This window comes from Benincasa hispida, chromosome 3 (assembly GCF_009727055.1).
Source record: "Benincasa hispida cultivar B227 chromosome 3, ASM972705v1, whole genome shotgun sequence".
Classification (NCBI taxonomy): domain Eukaryota; kingdom Viridiplantae; phylum Streptophyta; class Magnoliopsida; order Cucurbitales; family Cucurbitaceae; genus Benincasa; species Benincasa hispida.
In genome coordinates, this window is record NC_052351.1 from 61,764,156 (window position 1) to 61,780,314 (window position 16,159).

Genomic DNA, 16,159 nt, shown 5'->3' on the forward strand with positions numbered 1-16,159 from the left:
AAAGAAACTTAATTGTGTAGTTGAGATAACAACCAAAACAAAGTATACCTCTAAACTTTCGAAATTTGGGAATTGTATTAATTAAAACTTTAAACTAATAATTTTATAAATTTAACTTTAAACTTTTATTAGTGTATTAATTTACTTCCTGCTTCAAATTTTGCTTGAAAAACATCAAACTCCTATATTGTTACAAGTAAATCTATTTCGATCTCTTATCTTTGAAAATGGCCAACGCATCAATTCTTACACATGTACACTTCTTCAAATGTCGAACTACCAAATAGACAATTATAATTGATGTATAGACAACTTTCAAAGAAAATCCTAATTGAGATTTCAACTTGATTCACTTACGAAAATTTAGGAGCTTAATTGATAGAACAATAAATCACCTGATATTTATCTAAACGAAATTTAATAGAAGGTGTAAATTGATACAATTAATATGTAAGATTTTACTGGATAGAACACCCAAAGTTTAGATATCAAAAAAAGACAAACTTCAAAGACTCTCATTATCATTGGCTCTAACTGCTAGAAGTAACCGTTATTGATGGCATCATACTTCCACAACATTGTTAAATAGAAGAGGCTAAGGAAACATCCTCTTCAGTACATAAATCTTGAGTTCTAAATTAAGACAGAAGTTTGAAATTTTCAAAATTTAGAAGTGGAAAAAATGATGCTTAGCTCTTGTGAAGAATTTGAGGAAAAATCAGAACATGAACAGCATCTCAGGTGCATATCCAAGAGCTTCAAGATGAGCAGCCATGGCCTTGTTCATTGGTGGTGGCCCACATCTTAAAATCTGCTTACAAAACAAGGTTTCGTATGAGATTATATTTTCCAAGTTTGAAACCATTCGTATTAATAAAAGATTAGATAGAAAACAACTTTACTCATCCCAATCCTATCTGATAACTATTTAGTTCTTGAAAATGAGCTTATAAACATTAACATTGCTTCTACGTGTGAGTTTCGTTATTATGTTGTCTATTTTCCAAAGATATTTTCAAAATGAATGGTTGTGAAAACACAACCACAATTTTCAGAAATGGAAAACTAGAAAACGAAATCCTCATCAAATGGACCTACTCCAATTCAACATGTAATCGTGCACATGGAAGAACAAGTTCGTTTGCTATTCAAGATATTAGTTTGAAGGGGAGGGCTTTTCTTTTTCCAGTTTAATTTTGTATCCCGTATTCTCTTTTGTTGTAATGTTATGTTTTTCCTTCATTTCTTGTATTTTGAATATTAGCCTCAAAATAAAAATAAAATAAAATAAAAAATAATTAAAACAAAAACGAACTTCAGTTGCTTTTGGAAAAAGGTCATTCGTAAAAACAAATTACAAGAGAAAGCCCTTTGGATAAAAAGAAATGGTTTTGTCTCTTATGGAATTGGTAATCAAATATACCTGAATATCAGAAGCAGGAGCAGGGCAGTGGGCTTGAATCATCTCCTTCGATACGAATCCGTCACCGCCATCCCACGCTTCAGGAGGCTGATTAAGAAATTGGTATACAAGATCAAAAAGATATGACATTGCAAATCATTCAACAAAAGTAAATATGCAAGCAAGCATAAATGAAGCTCAAGAGGAGATCTATCATGGCCTAAGAGAAGCCAATTCCATCCATAATTCACAACTTTACATATCCGCAGGTTCTCGTTACCTTGTTCGCGAAACTTTTTTAACAATTGTTATTGGGGTGGCTCTAGAGAGAGAACATCACCCACAAGGATAAACAGCTTTTAGAAAATAGTTAGCTGAAAAGGATTTTCATTTACCCTTTTGTTTCAAGAAATTGAAAACAACTTTTAAGAACAGTTATCAAACAACCCCAGATTTGAAGAACAAGAGATCCAATTTGTAAGGAAAGCATAACAAAATAATCATAATACGATTTTCCTTCATTTGACATGGAGATCTTGTAATGATAGAAAGTTTAGCCACAGAGAGAAGTTTAAATTTGTGGCTGTGGCAGAAGGAGAAGACTCAGAAGACTGACCTGGTTTAACACATAGTAGAGCTTGAAGCTATCTGGGTACCTTTTGGCAAGAAGATCCAACTCCTCCTACAACCACATAAGCTTCTTTTGGTAAGGAACAATTGCGAAATTAGAGAGAGAAATCATAGAAATTGAATTATTATAATGAAAGCAAAAGTGGAAGCCTAAGAGGAGACTACAAAACGGCACAAATTTATATGTTTTTCTTATCTTTGTATAAATGATAAATCCTTTTGGTCGAGTAATAAGTTATGCGCCAGTTGACAAATGAACTCTAGTCGAGCGTTTGACTGAGGAGTTCATTCAAACACTCAGCCGTTAAAATTCACAGCAATTAGAAAGGGGTAGATTTATTACAATATCACTCAGTTGGCCAGGTTTATCTCTCTCCATGAAGAGAAAAACTGGCTATCAACATGTTATGAAATAAAAAGATAGCCTGGTATCCAAATTTATGGTCAACATGAGGACGAGAGGGAGTGAGTATTATTGAAGATAGATATCGAAATTACCTTTAAAAGAATGTCCTCATAGGTGACATTGGCATAAATGAGATGTACCTTCGTCTTGTCATTTGGATTTTCTAATATTGCTCGAGCAACCTAAGAAGCAGAAACCAAAGCAGAATATCTATAACAACAATCAAGTAGTTCAAATGATAGTAAGTTGAGGAACTAAAATGATCCAGCCAAAAGAAAAGGAAACGTGTACTTGATACATAGGAGTAATGCCAGAGCCTCCAGCAAGCATCCCAAATGCTCTGACCTGGCCGGTTTGATACCTGAAACGCCCCTGCAGCAATATTTCCATTGTGAATTTTGAATATTCTCGGTGTTTTCAGAGGTCCTGTGAAGTTCTTTGTTTATCTCTCTATCTGAGAGAGAATGAGAGCTGTTTTTGTGTGTGTAACAAACAAAATGTTTTCATGAAATTCTTGAAATAGAATGTGTGGGAGAAGAAGTCTGTGGCCAACCCAGAAGGAAGCTGAATGCTAGACACACATAGATAACAAAAACTAAGGCAGTTGGCATAGGAGACTAATTTCCCTATCAACTTCAACATGACTAATCTTTTAGTTCTCTGTTCTAAAAGATTACACATATTTACTAAAATCTTTGTTTGTTTTCTAGTTTACTGTTAAATTGTTTTAAAAATCACTGGTCAAGATTCAAGAAAAGGCTTCGAACATATTGAGTGAGCAATTTATTCAAAAGAGAATTTTTTAAAAGAAAACAATTAGAAAAGATAAATTATAAAAAAGGAGAATCCATCCAAAGACATACCTTGGGACCCTTTACAGCAAGAAAATCGCCTACGCGCATCTGTCGGAAATGGTGTGACATCCTTCCTTGGGGATACATCTGATTAAACACAATAAAGACTTAAGATTAACATGCATACATACCATTAAAATATTCCCCATTAACAGAGAATCCAAATATACAAATTACAAACCTTTATGACTAATTCAAAATATCCAACATCAGAATCCAAAGTAATAGGTGTGTACGGTTTGATAACCTCCTCACCTTGGCCATCCTTGCCCCTGTAGGATGAATGGATTATAGTTTCCTCAGGAAAATAAATCCTTTTTCCCATATGAACAAGTCATCTTCAAAAACAACACTAGGTGATGAGGCAATCAGGCATGCATCCCCACTCAAACCCAAGGGAGATTTCGAAAACCATTTCCAGTTAGCTTACTTCAGAATACGCAAATGATTAGAATAGTCTTTGAACGATGAACACGATCAAGCAGCTCAGAGAAACAAAAGATACACCACCTCGACAAAGTTTTTAAAAGTTTCCCAAGTCCTACAACCTCTCTAAAGCTAAAAGACCAAAAGAAGTAGCCACCATTAAGTCAAATGACCTTATTCCAATAAAAGTTGTGACCGCCAATGAGCTGAATCAGAAAATCTATAATGAGGCAGAGGCAGGATTGATAGTTTAACAGGTATCTTAAAGGAAACTTGCTGTATTTCCAGGTTTTCTCTAAGTTTAACAGAGTTAACACCGGAGAGAATAGTATTGAGACTCCTACACCATATAATGCAAGAACCAACATAACTTTTTTGTTCAGCTACACACCCATAGCCATGACATGTAGAAATCCAACTAATCCTATGAAGAATAAATAAGGATCAACTACCAGACCTGCAACTTATATGTTGTCCAATGGGAAGACCCAGAACTGAAGTAGGACTGGGGAGGGCAAATGTAAACTTCGCCACATTATGGCTCAGTTGCAGACGCCTGATAAGTTTAAACTCCTTGAAAATCTCTGGATCCAAGCAACCTGAATGCGTGAATCATACAATAAGGAAAAACAAATTAAGAAATGAATAAAAAGAAAGTAGCAATAACAGGCAATATTCTAACGTATCATCACAAAAAAAACCATCCATAGCACAAGAATCCTGCCAAAGGTTGAGTGAACACCACAATTAGTCCACACTTCACTGAAATTAATCCTTCTTCTTATCGAATCGTATATATATTTTCAATATTTTCAAAGACAACTCCAACATGAACCCCTGTTCATGTGATACCTCCCATCAAATCTCCTTAACCGATAGATCAATTAAAAGCAGATCGTTGGTTTAATTTTGAACTGGAATGTCCATGACAGGTCTTTTGAAAAAAAAAAAAAGAAAAGAAAAGAAAAAAACAACAAAAATTCAGATAAAGAAAATGGAACCATGGTAAAATTCAGACTCCAGGAACTATCTAGAGAGTGTCAAAATATTGATTAGCTAACTTCTGGGAAGTGTAAATTACTATGAACAGACTTAAGCACAGCTTAAGCTCAAGTTGTCAACATAACAACTCTATTCTTGTATGCTGAAATTACTTGTCCTTATCTGTAACACAATATTCTAAAAAGAGAGAAAATAATACAACAACAAAAATAAAAATACAAGCAGTTTGCATGGATTAAATTCTTAATCCATATAGATTCCTTACTCAAAACTCCAAATATTCACAAAATAACATGCAAGAACTTCACGCTGCACTCTCAAATTTTCATCAAAACATAACGAATAACACACAATAAATCCCATAAACTGGTCACAGAAATCAAGTACAAGAAATTTCAATCGCAAATCATGAATCCAAAACACCCAACAAGGAAATCCAAATAATGGGGGTAAAAAAAACTTGAATTCAAGGGGTGGGTAACCTCCAGATTTGGTTTTTCTGGGCGAGGATAATACGTAGAGAGCACCAACGGCAATGGCTAAAACAGCCACAGCGAGACCCAGAAGGATTTGAGGATCCAAAGACTGTAAGAAGTCCATTTAAACGATTCTTCCCAAACAAAAACCTTGATAAAAATCAAATGGGGTTTCGATTTTTTGGTGGGATTTGAAGAATTTTATAATGGGTTTTGATTCACCAAACTTTTTCCAGTTCCACCAGCTACAACCACTGGTGAAAAATAAAGCGCCCACAGAGTTAGGTGGAGCCTGAGGCAGGTATTTGGAGGTCTTTCAAGTAATAAAAAAAAACAGATGGGTGAGCTTGAAATTGATTGATAATGACACCAAACATTTTTCTTTTTTAATTATTTTAAATGATATAACTATTCCAAATTTTTTGCAAAAGTCTATCCGTCGTAAAATAATAGTCTGTCATAGCCTATTATAGGTAGATAGTAAAATTTTGCTTAAAATTAATTAATAATGATACTAAACTTTTTTTTTTAATTATTTTAAATGACAAAACTGTTGAAAATATTTACAAAAATCTATTAGATTCAATTACAAATTTAGTCTTTATGATTTGGAGAAAGTTAAAACTTAGGCCACGTTTATGTCAAGTGAAACGTGACCCACATCCATTGATAATAATCTGAAAATTGAGTCTCATTTGATTACGTTTGTTATTATTTATCTGTATTCTGTAATCGTAATGAATTGTGTGGTTTGCCTCCAAATCTGTAATCGAAGTGTGCAATTTGATTGAAGAATAAAGAATGCTCAATCTAATTGTATTTGAAAATTACATAGGACCTTTTACCTTTATTGTTACTATTAAACATATTGTTGTTGTTAGAGTGTGAGAATTATAAATCTATCACATTTACTATTACATAAACCATTAGTGTTAGGGTCCAAGGTAACAGTCATAAATGTGATAGATTCATAATTCTAACGGTAACGGTTACCGTAACAGTAAATGTAATAGATTTATAATTCTAAATAATCGTGATTAAAAAAGTTCAATTATATTTGCGGTTAAGACTCGTTACAATTGATTCATCAATAGAATTCTATTATGATTACATCAGTTTTCATTAAACGTGACTTTGGTTCTTATGGTTTGATAAGACGTGATAAATAATCTTTATGCTTTGATAAAATTCTCATATATGGTCTCTATCGTAAGAACTATTTTATAAATATTTTATCAAACCGTAGAAATTAAATTCTAACTTTCTCCAAATTGTAAGGAACAAATTTGCAATTTAACTAAAAATCAACTTTGATTCTCAAATAAACTTGATTAATTGCTAAAAAAAGCTAAATTATTAAAGAAAATGCTATTGATTTTATACTTTGTGTCAAAAATACCCTTAAACTTTCAAAAGTTTCAAAAATATCCTTAATTTCTTCAAAAGAGTAAAAAAATATTCTTTTCCTTAATTTTGGATGGAAATCGTTTAATTTTTGTTTCAAAAATATCCTTAAATTTTCAAATGTTTCAAAATATCTTTAAATTTAAAATAACTTTAAAAAAAATACTCTCACTTTTAGTATATGAATAGAAACGTTAATACCTTATTGCAAAAGTAACTCTAAATTAAATAGCAAATTTAAAAATGTTCCAACTGTTAGTATGTGATAAATATGTTTGAAGTTTTCTTAAGTTTGAAAAGAACCAATTTTAAAAAAAATTATATTGAGGTGTTCTCATACCTTTTTTTTTTTTTTTTTTTTTGTGCATATGAATACTCTCATTTTCACTTATTTTCCCATTCTTATATCAATTTTCTCTCCAACCAAAATGTTAAGTTAAAATATAAAATCACACAAAATTCTAAAATCAAAATCTCCCTTATGTACAACTTTATTTAAACATTTAAGTCTTAAAATCCTTTAATATTTCTATTATATTCTTGATTCCTGTTATAGTTCATATACCTTAACTAAAATGTGCAATTTTATGTATTTATTGAGATAAACAAATGTCAAATAGGTAACAAAAATTATTACGCATTTAATTCAGTTTATTTTCAGCTAAATGAATAAAAAAAAAAAAAAAAAAAAAAGAGGAGACTAAGAAGGTATTGAAGAAGAGAGGGGAGAAAAAAAAAGAGAAATTAGAGAATTTAAACGACATTAACTGTTTCTGCTCATATAATATTAGTATTGTTTTTTAGCTTTTTTTTTTTAGTTTAAGGATATTTTTTTAATCTTTAAAAGTTGAGGGATATTTTTTACACAAAACACTAATGGTTTCATCCCAAACTAATCGTAAAAGCATTTTTAACTCATTTTGAAAGTTTAAGGATATTTTTAAAACTTTTAAAAGTTCAAGATTTTTTAACACGAAATATAAAGCTTGGGAATATTTTGTACAATTTAGTCCAAAGAAAATATACCAATTCAATGAAGTATAAAACATATGTATATAGAAAAAATGATAGGATTTTTAAAGAAAAGCAACAATTACAGCTAAGCTTTTGTTAAATTTTATGAGTTTTGTCAAAATTATTCAATGGTTTGTGATAAGCAAATTAAAATTTGTCCAAAATCGGATGTCATTAAATTAGTGAGTTTGTAGTACCCAAAAAAAAAAATAGTGAGTTTATAGAGCTTTTTGCATAGTTTCTTATTTTTTTATTTTTTTGGTTTGTAATTAATGGATGAATTAGAAAAATTAAATAGCAAATAGAGATTGCAACACCTAATTGAGTCTAAAGTTCACTTTGATGTAATTAAATTTAGGTTTAGAATTTTATTTTTCTCTTCAAAAATAAAATAAAATATAGGGGTTGAAATATAAGTATTTTATTCCCAGATTTATTTTTCAGCATGTTAACCTCAAAATAATAATAATAATAATAAAGACCAATGTCTTAACCATAAGTTAAGCTTATGGTGGCTAAACTTTTTTTTCAGTACTAAACTATATATTTTTAAGAGCTATTTTTTGTTTTTAAAAAAATTGATTTCTAAAAAACAAGAACAAAAACAAAATTGATTCAATTTAATTTGGATAAAATTAGAACATGGTTCTAGTGGATTCTTATTTTGGTATTTGAACTTTCAAGTTTATTTTAGGTTAAAATATCAATTTGATTCATATACTTTGAAAAATTGAAATTTATTCAATTTTAATCTTTGTTTCAAGTTCAATTTTAGTCTCCATACTTTTAATAAGTCTTTAAATTTATTTTTTTTTAAACATAAAAAATTTTCACAGATAGAAAAAATGTCAAACTATTTATAAAATACTCCAAACGGGCAACAAATTCAATACCTATCAGCCTCTATCAAAGAATATTAAAATTTTTCTTATTTTTCTATTTTTTAAAATCTCCCAAAAATTTATTGGAATTGATTAATAAGAACAATAATTTTCACATTAAAAATTTCATTATGTGAATATGTTTCCAAAATTTGTAGTAAAAATGCTAAAATATAATAAATAGAAGTTTTTGAAAAAAATCAACAATAAAATTAGAAGTATAAATAAATTTTAAGATTTATTGAAAATAGAGGAACAAGCATTGAATAAATCTCAAAGTAGAGAGACCAAAATAATAATTTAACACTATTTTGATTCTTGAACTCATAAAATTTCTTTTTTTACCCCTAACTTTCAAGTTCATTCTATTTTGGTTAATTTATAAATTTGGTCCTTATAATTTGGAGAAAGTTAGAGTTTAGTCGTATGGTTATAATAGTTAGAATTTAGTTCTTATAGTTTGATAAAAACTTCATAAATAGCCTTTATACTATGATAAAAATTAAAAACTTCATAGACGATTACGGTAGGGATTATTGATGAGAGTTTTATCAAACCAGAAGAATTAAATTTCTAATTATAAATCACAGAAATTAATATTTAACTTTATTCATATTATAGAGACCAAATTCGCAATTTAACCTTCTATTTTAGTATTCAAACTTCTGAAACATCTATTTCGGTCCCTAACTTTCAAGGTAGTAACCATTTTTCCTAACTTTAAATAATAATAATAATAAGCTATTTCGGTCCTTGTCAAGTAAGTGTATTAATATGTTAATAGAAGTTTGATTTTAAGCCAAATAAGTTGAAGATAAATATTGAGCAAAGAAAACTTATGGTAGAAAGGCAAAGGTAATGTGGCAAAAATACTACTTCAATCTCTCTTTCTAGAGCATTCTTTGAATTATTCACATTTTTTTTCGAATTAATATCACCAATCAACTCAAAAATAAAATATTACACACCAAATACAAATCTAAATTCACCATAATATAGCGAAAGTATCTTTAGTTCTTGTATAATTAATCAATATCTAATATAAAACATATGCATGTGTGGTTATTCGAAACATAAACCAATCATTTATATCTTGGATTCCATCGAGTTTCATAATCATTTTTCAAGATATCAAGGTATTATGATGGTTTTTTAGAAGTTTAAGGATTAAAATAGATACTTTAAAAGTTCATCGTCGATTAAAATAAAACAAACTTCAGCCATTTAAAAATTCACGGGCTAAAACAAAAAATTGTGTTTTAAACAAAATCAAATTCTCGATATTTAGCATTTTTTTTTCTATATGATTTTACACAAATCAAAAAAATTCTAACTCTTTATATATGTATATATATATCCCTAAAATTTAAAACTTCATGAGATTTATATAATAATCAATCCCATAAAATTAAGATGGACTCCTTAAAATAAGAAAAAGGAAGGTCTCCACGGATCTTTCTTCAAGATTTGAAAAACTTATTCACATCTTCTCATTTTCTTAATGGATATTGTTGATGCCAAATTTTGGATAGAGGAAACCACCTAACTTTCATGTGACATCGACAGTGAATTTGTTAGAAGAGGAAAAAAACGTGACTTGTAAAAAAGAAAATATGCATATTGTCGTAGTATTTGTCACAAGCACTCTAATACTTAAGTCAGAGAGTGAAAAAGTGTGGAAGCTATAAAGTTTTAAAGTATGACTCAAGTTATCTCATATGAAGTTATAATAATATATTTATAGAGAAAGTTGACATAGGTTATTCTCTAGAGTTTCAAAGTTGTCTCGAGATAATTAGATAATCTACCTGCCAAGAATCATGCCCGGTTTCATGTTTTGCTAAAGTCAGCTTCAGCCAAGCATCTTCCTTAAGCCATATTTTGGGTTTAAATGATCTACTGAACGCATGCCTGCTAGGTATTTGGCAAGTCTCGACCTTGACCTTTTTCTACACTTATTTTGGTCCTAAGTTGCCACTTTTGACCTGTATCATGCTTCTTCTTGACTTTTTCGTTTCTATTTGAACGATGTCAATTACACCCTTTGATCTAAAATCATCCATAACATATATAATTGTGGACAAATATCAATTTATATCTTAAACTTTGAGTGTTGTATCAATTTAAACCTAAAATAATAATTGTATCAGTTTAAACCTTGAACTTTGAGGATTGTAGCATTTTAAACCTCAAACTAATAATTATATCAATTTAAACTCCCAAATTTTCATAATTGTATCAACTTAAACTCTCTATTGTATTTTATTTAGATATACTTATAAATGTTCAAGGTTTAAATTGATATATTTATGAAAGTTCATAGTTTAAATTGATATACTTATGAAAGTTCATAGTTTAAATTGATATAGTTATTAGTTTGTGGTTTATATTGATACAATTCACAAAGTTCGAGGTTTAAATTGATACAACCCCCAAAGTTTAAGGTTTAAATTGATACAATTATTAGTTTAGGGTTAAATTGATACAATCTCCAAAGTTTATGAGTATAAATTGATATTTGCCCTATAATTATTTTTAATCTAAAATATTTTAAAATCACCGGGGTCATTTGATTACCTACCTAAAAGTACTGAATTAATTTTATTTTAAATATGTTAGATAAGATGTAATGTAGATGCTCATTATTGGTCATGCGTCACTTATCATCACCCTATGTCATGTGTCTAAAGATTACATACTATTAGTGTCCATGTAATTTCCCTCCTACTTGCCAAATTGCCTATGAATAGTGGCATTTTGTGGGTTTTGAAAGATACATATTGGTGATAAATCTAAAAACATTGGAGAAAGGGGAGAAATTCATTCTTTGTTATTTTATTTAATTTTTGTTATTTATTTATTTTATTATATATTATTATTATATTATATTTTTCCATATTCATGTTCTCGTTGTGCGTTGTTATGCTCTTCAAATTCACAACACATTATCAGCACGAGCTCCTATTGTTTCCCTCACTAAAGGTAGGTTCTAAAGGTATATCGGTTTTTCCCACTTCATTATAATTAATAAATTTAACGTTATTTTGCATATTTAATATCTATTAAATTTCTAATATAAATACAATATTTTATGATAGTGTTGGCATGAAAAATCTCACAAAATTAGAATTTTTCGCTCTTGGTAGTAGTAATTATTTGTCATAGGTACTTGATGCCTAAATCCATCTGGATGCTATGAATCTTGGAGAGACTATTAAAGAAGAAAATAAGTCTTCCAGTCAGGACAAAGAAAAAGCTATGATTTTCCTTCATCGTCATCTCCACGACGGATTGAAATGGAGCATCTTACAATAAAAGATTCATGTATCTTATGAAAAATTTTGAAAGAGAGGTATGATCATGAAAAAACATTATTCTTCCTAAAACTCGTTTATGAGTGGATGCACTTGAGGCTACAAGATTTCAAATCAGTAAGTGATTACAACTCTGCATTATTTAAAATCAATTCGAAACTGTTGTTATGCAAAGAGAAAATTACTGATGTTGATATGTTAGAGAAGACATTTTTTACATTTCATGTCTCGAACATACTCCTGCAACAGCAATATCGAGAGAATGATTTTAAATAATGTTATGAATTAATTTCATGTCTTCTCGTGGTTGAACAAAATAACAGGTTATTAATGAAAAATCATGAATCTCGACCAACCGGGACGACACCATTCCCTGAAGTGAATGTTGTGAATTTTAATAATAATTGTGGTCGAGGTCGTGGTCATGGCCGAGATCGTAACCGTGAAAGAGGAATAAATAATTATTATTTTCGTGGTGATCGTTCTAATCATTCAACTTTAAAAAAGAACATACAAAATGATGATCACAAATGAAAAGCTCCACAAGATAAGAGTTCAAAAAGTATTGAAAACAAATGCCTCTGATACAAAATGACTAGGCATTGGTCATGTACCTGTCGTATGTCAAAACATTTAGTTGATTTCTATAAAGTATCTCTGAAGGAAAAAAAGAAAAATGTGGAAGCAAATTTTGCATACCAAGATAATGACATATTTGACCCATCTCATATGACAAATTTGAATGTGGCAGACTTCTTTGAATCTCAGAAAGGCAGAATTAATGAAACAATAAGTGTTTCCTTTGACTTTGAAAATATCTAGGTTTAATGCAGTGTAGGTAATATCTGCCTCACGGCTCATAGTATTTCTATCAATACTATTGGTTAACTTGTAATTTTTTTTTCTGTAATTTATTTATTTGTTAAATTTTACCAATAAATAGCTATTTATTTAATATTAATCGTATGTAGGTATTTTTACTATTTTTATTTTTAAGAAAACATATATGAAAAACTAACAAGAAGTAACAAGACAATAATTTGCCTTAACAAGCTAGTGGATCCAATCGAGAAAATCTTCCCACCACACTTAGAGAATAAATCTCCTCAAGTCCCCTGGAAGCCATATTGTCTACCACATAACTTTGTGAATGACTAATATGTTGGAATTGCTTCACCATCTCACCCGTATCCACCTCAACAATCTCTTCTACAGAAGAACTCACAATCGTAAAATTGACCTCATCTACATTCAAAATACATACTATTATTAAGCTATTAGACTCTATCCTGATCAGATCCAAGCCTTGAGATGCAACAGCCTTTAAACGATCAACAATAGCCCACACCTCCACAGTCGTTATCCTTGACGTTGGATGGTTTTGCGGGAGGCATGAGGTGGTGCAAGCATATGTTTTTTTAATCTTAATAGTTAATATTAAAAAATTTTAATTTTAGTACACTCACTTTCAAAAGTTTAAATATAGTCTATTTGTTTTCGATAATAAACTAATTGTAAATGTTATATTTTAAAGATTTATTGATCGTACATGAATCATGATAGCACAAGGCTCAAAATTACATGGACTAGAATGGTTCTTTAACCAAACTAAAAATGTAGTGATTAAGCTTTTTCAATATGCTACTTTTTCTCATCTGACTTTTCTCAATTTTCAACTTTATTTTAAATATGAAATTTTTATATTTAAATTAGTTAAATTTGGAAAAACCACAAAACAGAGAACCTATGTTTATTTTTAATCTCATTCAAACTTTTTTTCATTAAATCTTCACATCATTTCACCTTAAAATTGAATTGATGTGATTTTTTTCTTTTATTATCCAAAATTTTCATTTCACGTTTCACCTCAAAATATTCCTAAACTTTATATTATTTTATAATTATTTTTTATTTCTATTTTAAATTTCCACTTTCGTATCAACATTTACACGGACATTTACAAAATCCATCTAAATTTTGTCTTACTTTATAGAAATGATGGTTAAAAATACTCAATTATAGTCTAATTAAGCCACAATCAAAATTTCATTAATTAATTATACATTTTTCAATTACCATAAAGTTATCCGAAATTTTCCTCGATCTTTTCATAAAATCGGGGCTTCGATATTTCTATCAACATCAATATTTTGGACTTGGTTGCGAGTATTTTAATTTATTTATGTTAATTATACAAAATAGCAATGAATTTCATTATAGATTAAAAAAATAAAACAATTATGTCCCTAAATTTTGAATAGTTTTATTTTTACCTTTTTTAACTTTAAAATTGTTCCAAACAAATACCAAACTTTGAGATGATATTTGTTAAAATACAAGAGGAAATTGTTTAGATGGTGTGCTTAATCTTTATCACTACTTAGAAGATTAAGATCGGTACTACCATTTATTTCATTAGAGTATATATTGTTGAAAACATTTATTTAGTTGTCAATAAGAGTGTAGTTCAATTGACATAGTGTTCATACTATTAATCTGTAATTTGAGGTTCGATTTCTCCATCTACACTTTAATTATAATATCTTTCTAAGAAAAACATTTATTTAGTCAAACTTTTACACATTAATTACAATTTAATTGATGTAAATGACATTGTAAATAATATTTTGTTGTGCCAATTTACATCTTTTAACGAAAAACTCTCACGTAATTGTTTTTTAACAAGTTTCAAAGTCCAAACTTAAAAATGATTTTTTTTTTTAAGTCAGATTAATTGAACCAAGCCAAAATAATAATAATAATAATAATAAATTTTGAGTACTGAATCTATATGTATAATAGATGACTCCCACGTGATACAATGCTCTTGTTTTTGTTTATTTATTATTTTTTTTTTCTCTTTCTAAACGTGAAACACGCCCATTGCCCAGCGTACATCATAACCCTTTTTTCTTTTTTAATTTTTTAATATACATTTTTGGTGTTGTTTGAATTAGATTTTATTTGAGTACTTACAATTTTAATACATGAGACTTTAGAACCTGTTGGGTAGCCATTTAATTTTTAGATAAATATCAATTTATACCTCCTGAATTTTAGGTATTGTATCAATTTAAACCTTGAACTTTGGAGATTATATCAATTTAAGCCTCAAACTAATAATTGTATCGATTTAAACCTAAACTTTCATAATTATATCAACTTAAACCCTCCATTGTATTTCATTTGGATATACTTATGAATGTTCAGGGTTTAAATTGATATATTTATGAAAATTCAGAGTTTAAATTGATATATTTATGAAAGTTCAGAGTTTGAATTGATATAATTATTAGTTTCAGGATTTAAATTGATACAATTATTAGTTTAGGGTTTAAATTGATACAATCCATAAGAAGTATAAGTTGATATTCATCCTTAATTTTTTTTTAATACTAAAAGTATATAGAAAGTTGAGAGATTCAAAACACAAATCTTTAACGAGAGAAATAAAGAGTTATAAAGTCTAAGGAATTGTAAACTATTGGAGCCAAGTGTTCGTAACATATAAAATTAATTATTTTTTAGTAGTGAAACTTACCAACTCCTTGGGTCAAACAAGAAGTGAAGTTTACAACTCAAGCTTCACAACTACTTGGATCAAACACATCCTTAATTGTTAGAGATAACAAATACATAAGGCTTCAATAAAGGTTTTATATTTCAATTATATATAACTTTTTCATTATTTAGAAAAATGTCTAAGTTGACTTTAAAATTACACAAAAATTAGGACTCGATTATGATTTAGTCCTCAAACATCAATTAATTACATGCATGTTCTAAAGTTTATTTAAAAATAAATATAAATCCGCTAGAAGAACGAATAAGTAGTTACAATGAAAATGAAAATGTTTTAGATGTAAAGAAAGAAAAGAAAATCTCAATTAGTTAATAATCTATAATAAATGTAAATTCTCTTTTCAACACACTAATTAATATATATATTTTGTCAATTTCTCTCTCTAGAATGCAACAATAAATGCTACAGTTAAAATTAAAAGAGCATTTTCGTCCAAATTTTCAATGAAAATATCCAAAACTTTACACATTTATGAGAATAAATTTTGTAGAAGGTCTACATCTATAACTATCCCTAGCTGTCCTAAACTTACTTTTTGAAGGTTAGTTTGAAAGTAAAAACAAATAAATCATTAATTTAAATAATTACTAAAAAATATCCACCAATATCAATAAAACTGAAATTCCAATATTGATATTCCCATTTATATTTAAATTCTTGCTTTCATCTAGCTTGTTCTCACACACAATTTTTTTTTTTTTTTTTAAAGTAAAAAATACAAACTTTTTTCACATTTCATAGGCATGGTAGATTAAGCTCATTTTGAT

At 28.8% G+C, this 16,159-nt stretch overlaps 1 protein-coding gene across 1 annotated transcript; it reads right to left on the reverse strand.

Annotated features, from left to right (window-relative positions):
• Nucleotides 1–480: 480 nt before the first annotated feature.
• On the reverse strand, nt 481–5,487 carry LOC120072534 (NADH--cytochrome b5 reductase 1). Its single transcript, XM_039024922.1, has 9 exons — nt 5,203–5,487; nt 4,176–4,317; nt 3,474–3,564; nt 3,302–3,379; nt 2,730–2,810; nt 2,531–2,620; nt 2,019–2,084; nt 1,424–1,510; nt 481–811 (listed from the first exon to the last, which is right to left on the reverse strand). Exons 1-9 carry the CDS (start codon nt 5,318–5,320, stop codon nt 719–721), a joined length of 846 nt encoding a protein of 281 aa, XP_038880850.1. The 5' UTR covers nt 5,321–5,487; the 3' UTR covers nt 481–718.
• Between the last annotated feature and the right edge of the window lie 10,672 nt (nt 5,488–16,159).

Bases quoted from the DNA above. Each gene is read 5' to 3' on its own strand.
- LOC120072534 (XM_039024922.1), bottom strand. From the start codon at position 5,320: ATGGACTTCTTACAGTCTTTGGATCCTCAAATCCTTCTGGGTCTCGCT. The intron at 3,565-4,175 runs GTCTGGTAGTTG...TTCATCCTACAG, and splicing joins GGACAACATATAAGTTGCAG to GGGCAAGGATGGCCAAGGTG. The intron at 2,085-2,530 runs GTAATTTCGATA...ATGTGGTTGTAG, and splicing joins ATGAGGACATTCTTTTAAAG to GAGGAGTTGGATCTTCTTGC.